This window comes from Eufriesea mexicana, unplaced genomic scaffold, assembly GCF_001483705.2.
Source record: "Eufriesea mexicana isolate 0111107269 unplaced genomic scaffold, ASM148370v2 scaffold562, whole genome shotgun sequence".
In the NCBI taxonomy this organism is placed as follows: domain Eukaryota; kingdom Metazoa; phylum Arthropoda; class Insecta; order Hymenoptera; family Apidae; genus Eufriesea; species Eufriesea mexicana.
Window position 1 is genome coordinate 433,271 of NW_016908714.1, and position 15,071 is coordinate 448,341.

The 15,071-nt window shown below is 30.3% G+C and overlaps 1 protein-coding gene across 1 annotated transcript in view; it reads right to left on the bottom strand.

Annotated features, from left to right (window-relative positions):
- Positions 1-12,460, bottom strand: part of LOC108545777 (putative sodium/calcium exchanger 7) — a 25,566-nt gene extending 13,106 nt beyond the window's left edge. The window contains exons 1-3 of the mRNA XM_017897558.1: positions 12,407-12,460; positions 11,848-12,065; positions 4,115-4,440 (exon numbers count right to left, since the gene is read on the bottom strand). Coding sequence (XP_017753047.1) covers positions 4,115-4,440; positions 11,848-12,065; positions 12,407-12,460 — 598 coding nt within the window. The remainder of the gene's footprint in view (positions 1-4,114; positions 4,441-11,847; positions 12,066-12,406) is intronic.
- Positions 12,461-15,071: the final 2,611 nt, after the last annotated feature.

The following is a 15,071-nucleotide window of genomic DNA, read 5'->3' on the forward strand; positions in this document are numbered from 1 at the left end:
GTTGACACTAGAAGTTTCATTGGTTCAGGGACTATCCTTGGTCCACGTGTAAGTCTTGGCGAGTGCGACAGTGACTGGAATTGAGCTAGGCCCGATCGGGAGGGTGCCGAGGTATGAAGTTATCTCTGTACACGGGAGTACATCGCCTAGGCTAGTCGGTCTTTTGAATAATCGCGAACTCGTTCGGGCGCGTCGCGATTTTCTATTTGCTCGCGTGTTTGATATTTCATTCCCTATTTTTATGGGAACTTGAAAATATCTTAGCGTTGCGACAGTAGAGTTTCAGTACACCGAACCGAAACCCCTTTTGTAAGACACGAAATATAATAAAGTGTCAGTAGAGTCATTTTAACTTAATTCGCTCCAAGTTAGATTAGGGTACCTTTGACACGGATAGCACCAGTAGGTTGCGCCACTAGGGCGCATGTCCGGGTCTCGATGCGTAGCCACCTCCGCGTGGTGAGACCTGGTAATTGGCATCGTTTTCCAAAGAACAACTTTTGGGAAACGATACCAAGCTAAGAGCTACGCACCAAAGTTAAAATATTAGTTATAAGCTAGTTATAAGTTAGTTCTAAATTACTCGTTAAGTAATTATTAGTTAATTACGTGTTATATATAAGTCGGTAATAAGTTTAAGATATGTCCTATCTATTGTACATTTTCAAAGTTCGCTTCGAATTTCCTCAATTTTCCGAAATCTTATAACAAAATTGTTTTTTCTTTTTTCCTGGACAGTTATGTGTTAGCTCCATTGCACTTGGTATTGGTATTACACGTAGCTACGGCACTGCCGTGGTTAGAAAGGCGAGTAATGGCTGCATGGCGATAAAACCCCGTATACGCGTTACCGACAAATATTTTCTCGATCTAATTGAATTGAAAATGGTTTCGACAATTCTGTTCCATAGTTTCTTTAGCAGAAACCCCTACAGAATACGATACCGTGTAGCGAATTCGTGTTAGATAAGGAACATTTTGTGAAAATGCTAGAGTATGCTTAGAAACTACGATTAGAGGCTTATTTTTAAACTTTGATATAAAATTATAATTGTTTAAAAACTCAAATAATTATAATTATGGACATCGATAAACTCAGGATCCTCTCACCTAACTTGTGAGGCAACAATGTACCTCCGAACGTTCTTACTTTTTATGGAATACTTCATTTTCTTTAAATATCGTACCTTTTTAGATAAATTCATAATTTTTGAAAACTGAAGGCGATAGAACAATTTTGATTACGAATTCGTGTTCAGAAAAGTAAACTCTGGAATAAATAATCAGTGGATATTACTGATTAAAATTTGCGTTGAACAGTTATTTATTAATATAGTTATAAATTAATGTTCATAATATTATAAATATTAATTATAAATGTTAATTAATATTGATAAATTAATATTTATAATAGCTATAAATTAATATAGTTATGAATTAATTAGGATTAATAATCTTTAATTCAGAAACGGTATTAACGTAGCTTTAATATTTTTCTAACTTAAATTCCTTATATTTTATTATATTTTATTTATTATTTATTATTATATTTTATTAGACCTGGTTCTTCTTTGCACATATAAGATTTCCAAAAATAAAACAGCTGTTCATCATTCCAACAATTATCATTAACAATATTTTAACTTATTTCCTAGTCTTTCATCGGACCAGGTGCTTCTTTGGATGTAAGAAGGCTCACAAAAATAGATCAAATATAGCACGTTCCAATAATTATTATTAACAATTTTGTGACAACTTTCATGACATTCAAATTTCTTATTTTTCATCAAACTTGCTACTTGTACGAATATAGAAAGTTTCTAGAAATGAATCAGCTGAACAGTGTTCCAATAATTAACACCAGACATTTTTTGATGATTCTGGGTCAATTCGAGTTCCTTGTCTCTCATAAGACCAAGTACCTCCTTGAACGAAGCTTCAATTGTTTCACCAAATGCTTCGATTGTTAGCTTTCGATGCGTTTTTACCTTTTCTACTGTCGATCTAACTTTCTATCCGACAATGGACTCATTTTCTCCTCTCATACTGTCCGTCCCACTTTCCTTTCCATTTTCTGACCTGTCCTTTTTTTAAGTTCAACGGCCTTATCATAGAACGCGGCAGAAATTCGTCGGTGGTCAAATTGCGAGGAAACCGAGGCCAGAAAGATCGTGGCTTTGCTTAATTAAATTCGCCCTGGAGTTATCGTTATTGCAGAATTAAACTGCATACTTATGGCTCACCGTAGATAAACTTTTCCGTTTCTATGAAGCTCGGCGTATTTGATCGCGCCTTCACACTATTATATCTTTTTTACGATTTTTACAGATTATTCCATACGTATCTGAAGAGTCCATTATTACTTTCTACCTTTAAATCCTTTTTTTAAAAATAAAAAAGGTGTATTCAAATGAGGTATGTGTCTCCATTTAATTTATCCTCAATTTTCGATAATCCCATTTCACTTCCTCATTACGATCAAGAGTATTACGATTTTTTCGGTATATTCTATATGTATTGGAGGAGTCCATTATTACGTTCCATCTGCTAATTATTTTGAGGAAAATAACACAAAAATGTATAGTCAAATAAGGTGTGTATCTTCGATTAATTTATCTTCAATTTTCGATAATCCTATTTTAATTCCTCATTAAAATCAACAATATTACAATTTTTCTGAACTATTCCATACGTATTTGAAGAATTTATTATTACATTTCACCTGCTAATTCTTTTCTTAATAAATAATACAGAAATATGTAGTCAAATAAGGTATGTATCTTCAATTAATTTATTGTCAATTTTTGATTATCCTATTTTATTTCCTCGTCGTCATCAAGAATATTATGATTATTCCGGTTTATTCCATACGTATCTGAAGAGTCCATTATTACATTCTATCTGCTAATTTTTCTTTAAAAAATAGCACAGAAATGAATAGTCAAATAAGGTACATATCCTCACTTAATTTATCTTCCATTTTCGATAATCCTATTTTAATTCCTCATCAAAATCAACAATATTACGATTTTTCAGAACTATTCCATACGTATCTGAAGAATTTATTATTACGTTCCACCTGCTAATTCTTTTCCTAATAAATAATACAGGAATGTATTGTCAAAAGAGGTACATGTCTTCATTTAATTTATCTTGAATTTTCTATAATCTTATTTTACTTTCTCATAAAAATTAACACTATTACGATTTTTCTGAACTATTTCATACGTATCTGAAGAATTTATTATTACATTCCACCTGCTAATTTTTCTTTAAAAGATAGCACAGAAATGTATAGTCAAATATGGTATCTTCATTTAATTTATCTTCAATTTTCGAAAATTCTATTTCACTTCTTTATTACTGTCAAGAATATTACGATTTTTCTGGATTATTCCATACGTATCTGAAGAATCCATTATTACATTCCAGCTGCTAATTCTTCTTTAAAAAATAACACAAAAAATATATAGTCAAGTAAGGTATATATCTTCATTTAATTTATCTTTAATTTTCGATAATCCTATTTCACTTCCTCGTCACTATCAGCAGTATTACGACTTTTTCGGACTATTCCAGACGTATCAAAATAGTCCATTATTACGTACCATCTGCTATTTATTTTAAGAAAAATACCACCGAAATGTATAGTCAAATAAGGTATATATCTTCACTTAATTTATCTTGAATTTTGGATAATCCAATTTCACTTCCTCATTTCAAGCTACTAACGAACGGTCAAGAATATTCGCGCATCGTCTAACCCCGCGAACATCAGCGCGAAACCAAAAAAGAGAAGAAACCATACCCGTGTTAAAGGTTAAACTTACAAAGCCCATAAACTCCGAGAACGATCAGGTATAAACCTATTTTTAAAACAGTTAGCAAAGCCTCTTCCGAACAGACTTAGCAGCGTAACATGCAACGTTACAAGGAACTCTCTACAATTTCGCCGAAGTTGCGCGCTTCCCAGACCATTCAACTCGAGAGGATCCCCGCACGGAAGTTGAGGGAATTGCGGATCCGGCGTTCGAGCCGGGTTAACAAAGATAACGAAATAAAAGGCGCGATTAGACTCGCGTAACGTGTTCGAGCAGTTTGCAGTTGTACGTACTGATAGCTTCCCAGAGGTGAACCGTGTAGTCTCGCACGACGTAGCTGATCCAGCAGACCGTGACGATGTAAAATCCAGCGTCCCTCATCAGCGGCTTCAGCTGGACCCTAAAGGGCTTGATCACCGCGACGGAACCGGCGATAATCGCCGTCACGAAGACACCGGCGCCGATTAATTCCGTGAACATTATTATCCCTTCGTCGCTACCCGATACGAGGGACGTGAAGATGTCAGGAGCACCGTTTCCGAATGCCAATATCGTCACCCCGGCTATATTGTCCGACAGCCGCAAAACATCGGCTATCACCGCTAGTGACGGGCAGAAGCTACACGGACAGAGGGAATGAAAAAAATGTGGGGAACCGTAGGCTGTTTGGGGGTTGGAAGAGAGGTTATGCTAGGTAAGCTGATAAGTTAGGTGTCGCTGGGGTGAGAGGGAAGGTGACGATTGATTTTTGATGATAGGCCTCGCTCGAATGGTGATTCGAGTTTGAGGTTAGTTCTTGGGGAATATTAGGAATAGCAGGAGTTATTAAGGATATCAAGGATATTAGTGGAAAAAGTAAATGTAAAAAGGGAGAATGAAAGAATGCTAAATAGGAAGAAATGAACTGTGTAATGTTTTTCGGAATAATTTTGTGAGGAATAGTGTTGTATGGTTTGTCAGAAGAAGCGTAGATGGCGTTTGAGGAACACTACTGCCATCTACCTAACCTACTTCTGTATAATTGCAATATATATTATAAACCTAACATATGTACACTGTACCTTGGAAGTATTCATATTTCAATAATTTGTCAATGCAAACAATTAGTGTTCTTCTACTAAATAAACTTAAAAATCATTAGTACGTACTTTCAAACTTGTATCCCAAAATAATAGGAAATTAGAAATTGGTAGAGTACATATACTTCTATGACTCACTGTATAACATATTTATTTAATATTTTATTTTTGATCCTCTTATATTCGTATAGAACTATACGTTTTTAAGAAGATATACAGCGAGTGGCACAGGGGTACGCTGGGTATGCTACTACTAGCGCCACCAGAGTCTCTAAGTCCTCGCTTTTAAGTCCCTGCCTGTTATTGATTATATATATTGATATAATAGTATTTATCTAGTTTTTATGTTATGTTAATGAGTCTATGCCTATACCGATACACTTTTGAGTTCATTATCTTTATTTAAGGAGAAAACTGTTAATAAAAATAAAGATAAAGCATTTTTACATAAAATAAACAACACAAAGGCCAATTTAGTACACAAATATTGTAATTAAGGACGTGATATACAATTTTTATTAATAAAACACTATTAACAGTACTGCACGCATAAATTCCTAGATTTCTGCCCATTTTTAGAGTCAATTGGACTCAACTAATTCCTAAAACTGATTTCACAAAATGTCCTCGATATTAATTTGTCAGTATTGTAAAAACATTATGCTCGAATGGAATATTGCTATCTCTCTTACATTTTTCTCTTTCACCATAATTTCTAACTTCCCAAGATCCACTAGCTTAGATAATTATCCAGACATGGTCCCAAATTGTAGAAACTAAAATGAGTATTACCACAAGCACTTTGTACTACAAAAGTGTATATCGACAATTATTCTTTATCCTTCTATTTCACTTGATCTCGATCTATATTCTCGTGCAGCTCTACGCAATACGATCCAATTTGAAGACGTAACACTTTCAGTCAATAATGAAAATTCGTTTGCCCTAGTTTTACGATTGCGCTAAAAAGGGGGTCAATTGGTCCTGAATTCCTTCGATTTGCCATTTTTCCGACAATAGCAAGATAGATAGTTCACGCGTTTTCCCTTATCGCGAATCGAATTTCGATGTGGCCGCGTTTGTAAATGCAGCTGTTCGGATAGCTAAATGAATTAGGAGCTATCCGGTTCGCGTTTAGAAGGGAGCGTGCTTGGAGAACAAAGCGGAGAAGGGAAGGGAGGATGATGTGACGTACGATGAGAAAATTCGGTAGCAAATTGTGGAATTAATTCCTTTTCTGGGTCACGACTAGCGGAAGGAACTTTTAGTTCGAAGGAGATATTGGATTTAATTGTTTTAGCCACATTCGTGGTAGGGGTTGTTCGTTCCCCTTTGCCAGTGATCATGGTATTTCTTCTTATAGTAGTTCAAATTTAATCGTGTTAAAATATTATTGGATATATTCTATATTTTTTCTTAAATTGAAACAAATGGAGTTTCTTATTTTATTTTTATTCTAGTATTGAAATTATGTAGCCAATTATTATTATATAAATTATAGTAATTATTACTTATATATATCTGAATAATTGTCTAAATAATTATTTAAACAAAATATATGAATTATTATTAATTATATTTTATTAATTTGGTTGATGAGTTTTCATTAAGGTACTGGATTTATTTTATTTTTATTGAATTATGGAATTTTATTAAATTTATGATTTTGAGGAAATTAGCTGAGAAATTAATTTATGATTAATTAAAGTTTAATTCATTTATAAATTAAAAAATTATAAAAGAACTTATTCGTGTTTGGCATGTTGAATTATATTTTCTACGAATTATTATTAATATTATTATAGTATAATATTAATATTAAATTATCTTCTCATTTGATTTTCACGTTTACCAATTTAATTTCTCCCTTATTTTTACATTTATACGTATTTCACAACTATTTTTCCATATTATATACACATTTATAATATATTTGTAATGTTTCTATTTTTATTTTAACAAAAAGGGAAATTTTTTGGTTCTATTTGACATTCGAAATTTTTTTAATTTAATGAATGTACCCATGTATATATGAAATATGTATTTGCAGAATTTGATAAAAAAGGGAGTAAGTGAATAATGCTATGACAATTAATTAGTTGTACTAGTGTATGTATTTTAATTTATTAACGATAAACGTAATGAAATTATTACAGGATTGTATGGGAAATATACAAGCTTATTTTCATCCCATTTAGAGTTTACTTCTGTGTATTTTTTTATCGTGCAATTTTTTTTATTTGCATTTCTCTTTTTCAAACTATCGAATATAGCTCTAATTATGTTTCCCTCATTATAGACTTTAAAAAGATAGAAAGATTGGAAAACCTAGTGCCAATCTTCGTTAAAATTGTACTTTTTAATTAAAATTTAAAACGAGGTAGAGACTACTCTTTTGTATTTATTAAGTATATCATGACTTATTTCAAATATTCGATATCAATTTAAGAAATGAAACCAAGTTAAAATTATGAAACTTTAAACAAAAGCATGATTTATATTCTTGCAAATGAGTAATTAATTTAAAAAAATTAATCTCTAATTCTACGATAAAACAAGTGACACTATTTTATACATATAAAATATTTCATAACTCGTTGCAAGCAATCAATAACAATTTAAAAAATTGGACAAATAAAATTATAAAGTCAGCAGAAAAAGTAATTTGTTCTAAAAAAAAGTAAAATTCGAAACCTCATATATAAATAAATAACATTATTTTTTATTTGTGGAACATAGAGCAATTTGCTGCAAACGATCAATACAATCATAAAAGTCAAACAATTATAAAATGCAAAATATAAATGCAAAAGTCAACAAAAAGGTCACAACGTATCTCGATTCAATTCCAAACAATTAACGATCTAACAGCTGCGATTTAAATTTCATTCAGCAATCATGCAAAGCAATCGTTACGACAACAATAAAATTCACACGTCCCCTTCTACTCCATTCAGCAAATTACAATTTCACACTATCCCCATCATATCGACAGCACACACTTTGAAAGCCATTGTGAGCCCATATTACTCGACTTCTCAACCCTTCTCACCTGAGAATGGGCCATTGCTTTTGGTCCATTACATCGAATGTTCGGTATTATCATAGCCACGCCTATGTAGGCCAGCCACAGGGTAACAGATTGCAACTGCTTGTATCCATACTCGAGTTCTGTACTGTGGGAAGCTCAGAAGAAGTCACTTGACTGGATGAGAACCAATTAGTAGGTTAGCCTAATCGCATGCACATGCACAAATGGTCACATACGAATCATGTTAATTGCTCAGATATTCACGTCTATTGACTTGGAACGTGTACTGTGGAGAGCTCGGAAGAAGTCACTTGACTGTGAATGACAATCGATTAGGTTAGCCTAATCTCATATACAGATAAAGATGGCTACACAATATCATGTTAATTGGTCAGACGTTCACGTTCACTAACTTGGAACGTGTACTGCGGAGAGCTCGGAAGAAGTCAATTGACTGTGCTTGGCAAGCAATCAGTATATTAAATTAATCATATAAATAAATACAGGTATAGAAGAATTATTTTAATTGGCTAGATGATCACATTCGCTAATTTAAAACGTAGGGACAATTTATGACAAAGCAGACAAATGATATATACCGAAAAATTTCTTGTCTATGGATTACTCGATCTGACTTCTTCTGAGCTCCCTATAGTAGATAACGTGTGATGAAAACATTGGCTAGATTTATTGAAAAAAGACATTCTTCTGTATCTTCGGCTGTTTCGACTGACTTCTTCTGAGGTTTCTATAGTAGACAACGTGTGACACAGAAAACGAATAATATATATTAAAAAGAGACACTCTTTTCTTGACTGTCTTCTTCTACGGTCTCTATAGTAGGCAACGTGTGACGAAGGAACCAATATAAAATTATACTGATCTTGACCTACTTCTTCTGAGGTCCCTATAGTAGACAACGTGTAACGAAGGAACCAATATAAAATTATACTGATCTTGACTGACTTCTTCTGAGCTTTCTACAGTAGACACCGTGTGACGAAAGAAAGGAACAATACATATTTAAAAAAGACACTCTTTTATATCATATCAGCCATCTTGACTGACTTCTTCTGAGCTCCCTACAGTACACGACCAACCTGCAGATCAGTATTGCCTATATGTTCGAGTTTTATTAGAGCAGGAAGTGGCCGGTAACCGTGCAGGGGCGGGTCGTTCGTTTTTTAATGACAGAGTATAAAGCTTGGTACGGTCGTTTGGATTAAAATTGAATCGGTTTCCGCATGAGAATATGTCGATTCGCACGCATACGACGAGCTGTAATTCACCCTTTACCGAACACAATGTGCCGTGAAAGATTTTACGCGTCGCCTAGCCATCGATATCGCCACTTTTATGGAAAATCATAGAGATTTTATTCCGGCCATAACTATTTTATTAACTATCATTCCGTGATTTTCTGACTTTCGATCGAGGTTTCACGTATGGGTTGTATGACGGCATAAAGCGCCGGTAGTGAGCAACGGTAGTGAACGCGTGGATATGTAAGTATAGGGTGTCTCAAAATTCATGCAAGATTTGAATCTTGCGTCATTCGTGAGGCAAAATGTTGCCAATGAAAGGAAAAAGGCAGCATGACAGCTGACAGTCCAGGGTTATTAAAAATGGAGTATTATAGAAAAGAACAACGCACCTTTTTAGTGAGAAATATTTACAACTTTTAATTAAAAACCTGTGTTTCCTATTAAAATTACTTCTTGCATAAATTTTGGGACACATATTACATATATAAGTTTATAAACAAAATGATTTTGAGTGAGAGTAGAATGTGTTTCTGTGTCTTTTGAAAATAGAAATATTTAAATGAAAGAAAAATTGTACAAATTTCGAGTCGTACGAATTTTTAGTTATATTTGTGTTCTATTGAAAACAAATTTCGTTAAGAAACGTATATTTAAGTATATTCAAATGTATTTAAGTATATTTAAGTATTTTCTAGTATTCTCAAATATTTTGAAATATTTATAATTTGTGAACAGATTTCGATATATTTAAATGTTCCAGGTATATGTATATTTAAGTATGTCTGACTTTAATTATGTATATTTCAGTAGATTTAAGCTTACTTATATATATATATATTTAAGTATTTCTATATATTCTTAACTATATTTACGTAGTTTAAATATTTTTAACTATTTTTCAGTATTTTTTAAACATATTTAAATATCCTTAGGACAAGAAAAAATTGCAATGCTGAGTAGTACAAATTAAAATATATTTATGTTTCAGTGAAATTAGTAAAATATTAGAAAGAACCTAAGGATATTTAAAATTTGGAATATTTAAAAATAAAATATTTTGAAAGGAATGGGAAAATTATTATCACTTATGGAAAGTATCTATTATACTGTTATGGGTTATAGATTAATAATTCTATCATCAATATGCTTTATAATCATAATTAAAATATGAATTAATTAGTTATATTTTACCGATTTTAAATAATCTACCGATTCATAAGAAGAAGCTTCATAAAAATGAATAATCTATCCAGTTTGTATGACTTTAATGATGAATGTAAGTAAGTATTTATTCAGATCTACGCTCTGCAAAAAAAATATTAACTCAGAATTCAAACGTAGAATAAAATTGAAAGGAACGACGAAAGCGTGTTTTACTCTGCTGTTTGTTTTAAACAATATCGAAAGCTAACGAAACTTCAATATCCTCGAGCGTTGTGTACAGTAAAAAAGATTAAAAAAATACAAAACCATCTTCAAGTCAATATTTCACTTCAATTAACTGAAGCTTAAAACCAGCTCAGTTTTCAGTAATTTTTTCAATTTATATTGTAAAATTATTTGTATAGTTCTTCTTCTACAATATATAGTAATTTATTGCAATATGTGATTTCAATTTTTAACATTGATGCTTGGAATTTAAATTATTAAAAAATTTCTGAGTTAATTTATTAGAAATAAAAGAAAAAATGTATTTCAAATATTTGAAAATTATTAATTCTTTACTTTGACAATAGTACTAAATACCAGAGATCTATAGATCACATATAACAATCCTTTCATCATTAAGCTTATCATTTAATTAATTATTTTAATGCAGAAATAATAAAATATTTAAAAAGTTATTTCTAAATAAAAATACAGTAAATCAGCTGAGTCTAATAAATAACATAGAATATGTTTAAAATAAAAATATAATGAATATGGTAATAAATTTTAAGTAATAAAACTTGCTTCATGACTTAACAATTGATAAAGGAAAAATTATAATAATTACGTAAAACAATTGTTCCAATAATTAGTTGAAATACATAACTGCAATTGTTCTCAATTATAATAACATTTTACATTAACATTTAAATGTGAACGTGTATGATTGTGCTTCATTAAGTGCTTCAGCAAATTATATGAAAATTCATATTGTAATTGGAGCACAATTAGAAATCTCGAATACGAGCGAAATTAAAATTAAAATACATTCTTATGAAATCGAATGCACGGTATCACTTCTCTGATTAATTTAATTGCAGAAGTAGTTAATTAAAATTCATTTTCTTCCTATCTATGAAAAAAGGCAAGCAAAGCAATGAATTATAATTGTATAGTCATTGCAATTTTATAGGTTACATTTTATACTATCTAATTATATAGTATAACTAATCCTTTTATTTCTCTTGCATTAAAGACACCAATTTTTAAATAATTATACCTGTGACAGTATTTAATAGCCATTTTAAAAAATAAATTAAGTTTAATTTAGAAAATAATTATTGTTATTTAATTATACGAATTAAAATTTATAATAAGGAAATTAATTAGAAGAATTATATTTAAGTAGACGAAACATCTGGGAAAAGTGTTTAAATCTAAATATAAAATATTATATAGAATTTAAAAGAATATATAAATTCAGTATAATAATAATTACTTACAAATTATCTGAAGTAGTCCCTAAGATTAAGAACAAGTATAACAGCCATATGATCATCATTAGCAGACCAATACCGAACAAAAATGTATTTTCTGAAGCGAATGAACAAAAGAGTAATTCGGTGTATTGTATTACAGAATCTGTGATACAATCCTTGGTTTCCTTCACCCATTTGCAACGATCTCCAGAGGGAATGTGCCAAATGTATGAACAATCGTCCTATAAATTTGCATAAGAAATTTATACTAAAAATTACGAAAATCAACATAATGAAATATGATATGTAAATATAATTTTATATGTAAATTATGTTTAATATATTATGCTAAAAATTACGAAAATCAACATAATGGAATATGATAAGTAAATATAATTTTATATGTAAATTATGTTTAATGTATAATTTATATATATATAATAATTTTCAATATATATAAATTGGAAATATTTTACAATATAAAAGGGAAATTGGTTTATCGTTGCAACAGGCTATATAGAAATTTCTGAAATAAATTTGGAGAAATAAAAAGCTGAATATTGTGTACTAAATATTAATATACCTGGCGTATGGGTAGTGGTCCATGTCTTAAATTATTGGATAATTTCGAGTTCATGGAAGTTTCACCCTTATATTTGTAATATGAATGTAACCTTTAACCTATTTCTCTAATTAATGGAAATCTGTAATGTCGGTATGGCGGTAATTATGAAATTAGTTACATTTGGTTGAAGCTTCAATTGTTTAATGCATGTATGTGACAATTTCTGTTGAATTTTTTAGCGAAAAATATTTAACTCGGCCCTCTTTCAAGCAAGCAAAATATTGTTAATTATTTCCATAAGGAAACAATGACAAATAATACTGTAACCTTATTTTTGTATTATTTATTTCAGTATTACTTATTTACTAAAATATTATTTCAGTATTATTTCTGTTATTTTTGTAAAGCAGTAATCATTAATTATTATATTAATGTTATTAATGTATATCCCAGATACTGCAAAAGTTTAACATTAACAGATAACAGAAAACAATAAATAATAATTTTTAATTAACAATTAAGGTTTGTGTTAATTCTCCATTACGTAGAATAAAATTATCTCATTTTTAGCAATAAAAGGCAACAATATTAACAACCATACATGTATTTAAAGCACATGATTACTACTAATCCAAACGAAAGCAAAATATTTGAAATAAATGCATAACAATATTCTGTATTTGTCAATACTTCACAATACTAAAAATAAAACCCAAAAACATTATTATTTATTTAATAATTATATGTAATATTATTTTTTAATATTAATTATTAAAATAATACGCAATTACTATACTTTAATATTATGTATTAAACTTCTTTGCAATAATTAATTATTAAACATAATTAATTAAACATAACTTATAATTGCCATGATTGTTACACGCAACGATATTTATAATAATAATTCAATATTATTGAGTTTTAAATATAACTAATAATTAATATGCATTTATTACTATACAATAACTATTATAATTAATATAAGTATAATACTAGACATTACAGTACCAGTCAATTATTATCATATCTTAGATATAATTACAAATTACAATCTTTCTTACACTATACAAAATCAATATAACTTTTGAATTTACCCAACAAGCACTACTAGAAGTAGACGATGAATATCTTATTGTTGGCAAAGTAATTATAGAAAATTCTGTCCATGAAATACAATGTCAGCTCATTTGGGACCTTTGAAGCCATTTTTCCAATAGCCCCTTATTCAGAATTCACAGAAATGCCACGACGGAGATGCGAAGTTTATTCTTTCGACTCGAGGTATTGTTCGCGGATGCAACTTCGCCCCGATGTTCAAGTAGAGCCGAACATAAACGCTCATTCACAGAGGTTGAATGAGTGCAAGAGGCTCATTAGACAGTAACAGCCCATCCTCTTCCTGTTGTTTCTTGTTGTCACGGAACAATGAAAAAAGAGAGGCCGTGGAACGAGCTAATGAGCATAGGAGAAAACGAACTCGTCTAACTCTCGTAAACTGATTACTTCGACAAAGATAAGAGTGGAGCCTGGCGAATTGCTGCGCGATTAAAGTTGTAACGTAGTCAGAATTACAGCAAGGCTGTTAAAAATGTTTCTCGAGTTTTCGTAAAGAGTATATTAACCCTTTGCACTCGGTGACCTTTTCGTTACAGAACATAGTAATTCGAAAAGTTTCTGCCATAAAGTCGACAATATTTTCAAAACGGTAAATAAGAGGTGCAAATTAATTGTAAAACGTAGAATTGTTTTACCTGGATATTCCACGCATTGTTGGGCAATTTTAAATTCGAGATATTAATTAATAACGATGTTTAGAATTTGATTAAATGGTGACTGAGAGTCGCCTCTAGAGTACAAAGGGTTAATTAGGTGTTCATTAGTACTTGGATCTTTTATTATCGTTCCCTCTTGAGGTTTCTTTATTGATCATTGTAATTGCTAATTGTAATCCATCTCTTAAAATTTTTGTTTTTAAATTACATAATGTAGTACCATATGGATAATAAATGCAATTTTGTATTTGTGTAAATTTATTTCTGTAAGTTATACCAAACCTTATTTTTGTGTCAAGGTTTTGTGAATATAGTTCAATTTTTAGAATGGTTTAAGAAAATGAAATGTTTATTTAAAAGAAAAATTGAAAAATATCGTAGGATATTTTTTAAATGGAAAAGTTGGAGAGGAAATTAAAATTAATTATTGAAGGTGTTGCAATTAGGGAATTAGTAGCCCATGATATTTTATTACTTATTATAAAAGCATAAATACTTATTATAAAAGTATATGTATAAAAGAGTTTCACAATAGTACAAGAATCTATACTTAATTTGATAATAAAAAAATATATATGAATAATTAGGTGTGCAGATGCAAATTAAAATAATTAAATGTAGGATGATATATCACGAAAATAGTTCATAAAAATGCTCTAAAATTCTAATTATAATTATATAAATTTCTAATTATAGTGTACCCATAGGAGTTAGAAGATGGAAGTATAGTGATAAAATAACATACTTTTATAGACACATATAAAAAGATGTTTCGTTCCTGTATAAAAAAAACTTCAATATATTTAAATTTGTCAGAAATTTTATAGCATACTGCTTACAGGCTGGTCATATTCTCTTACCATAAAACGTTAACGAAAGAAATATTGGATATATAAGGAAAGTATATA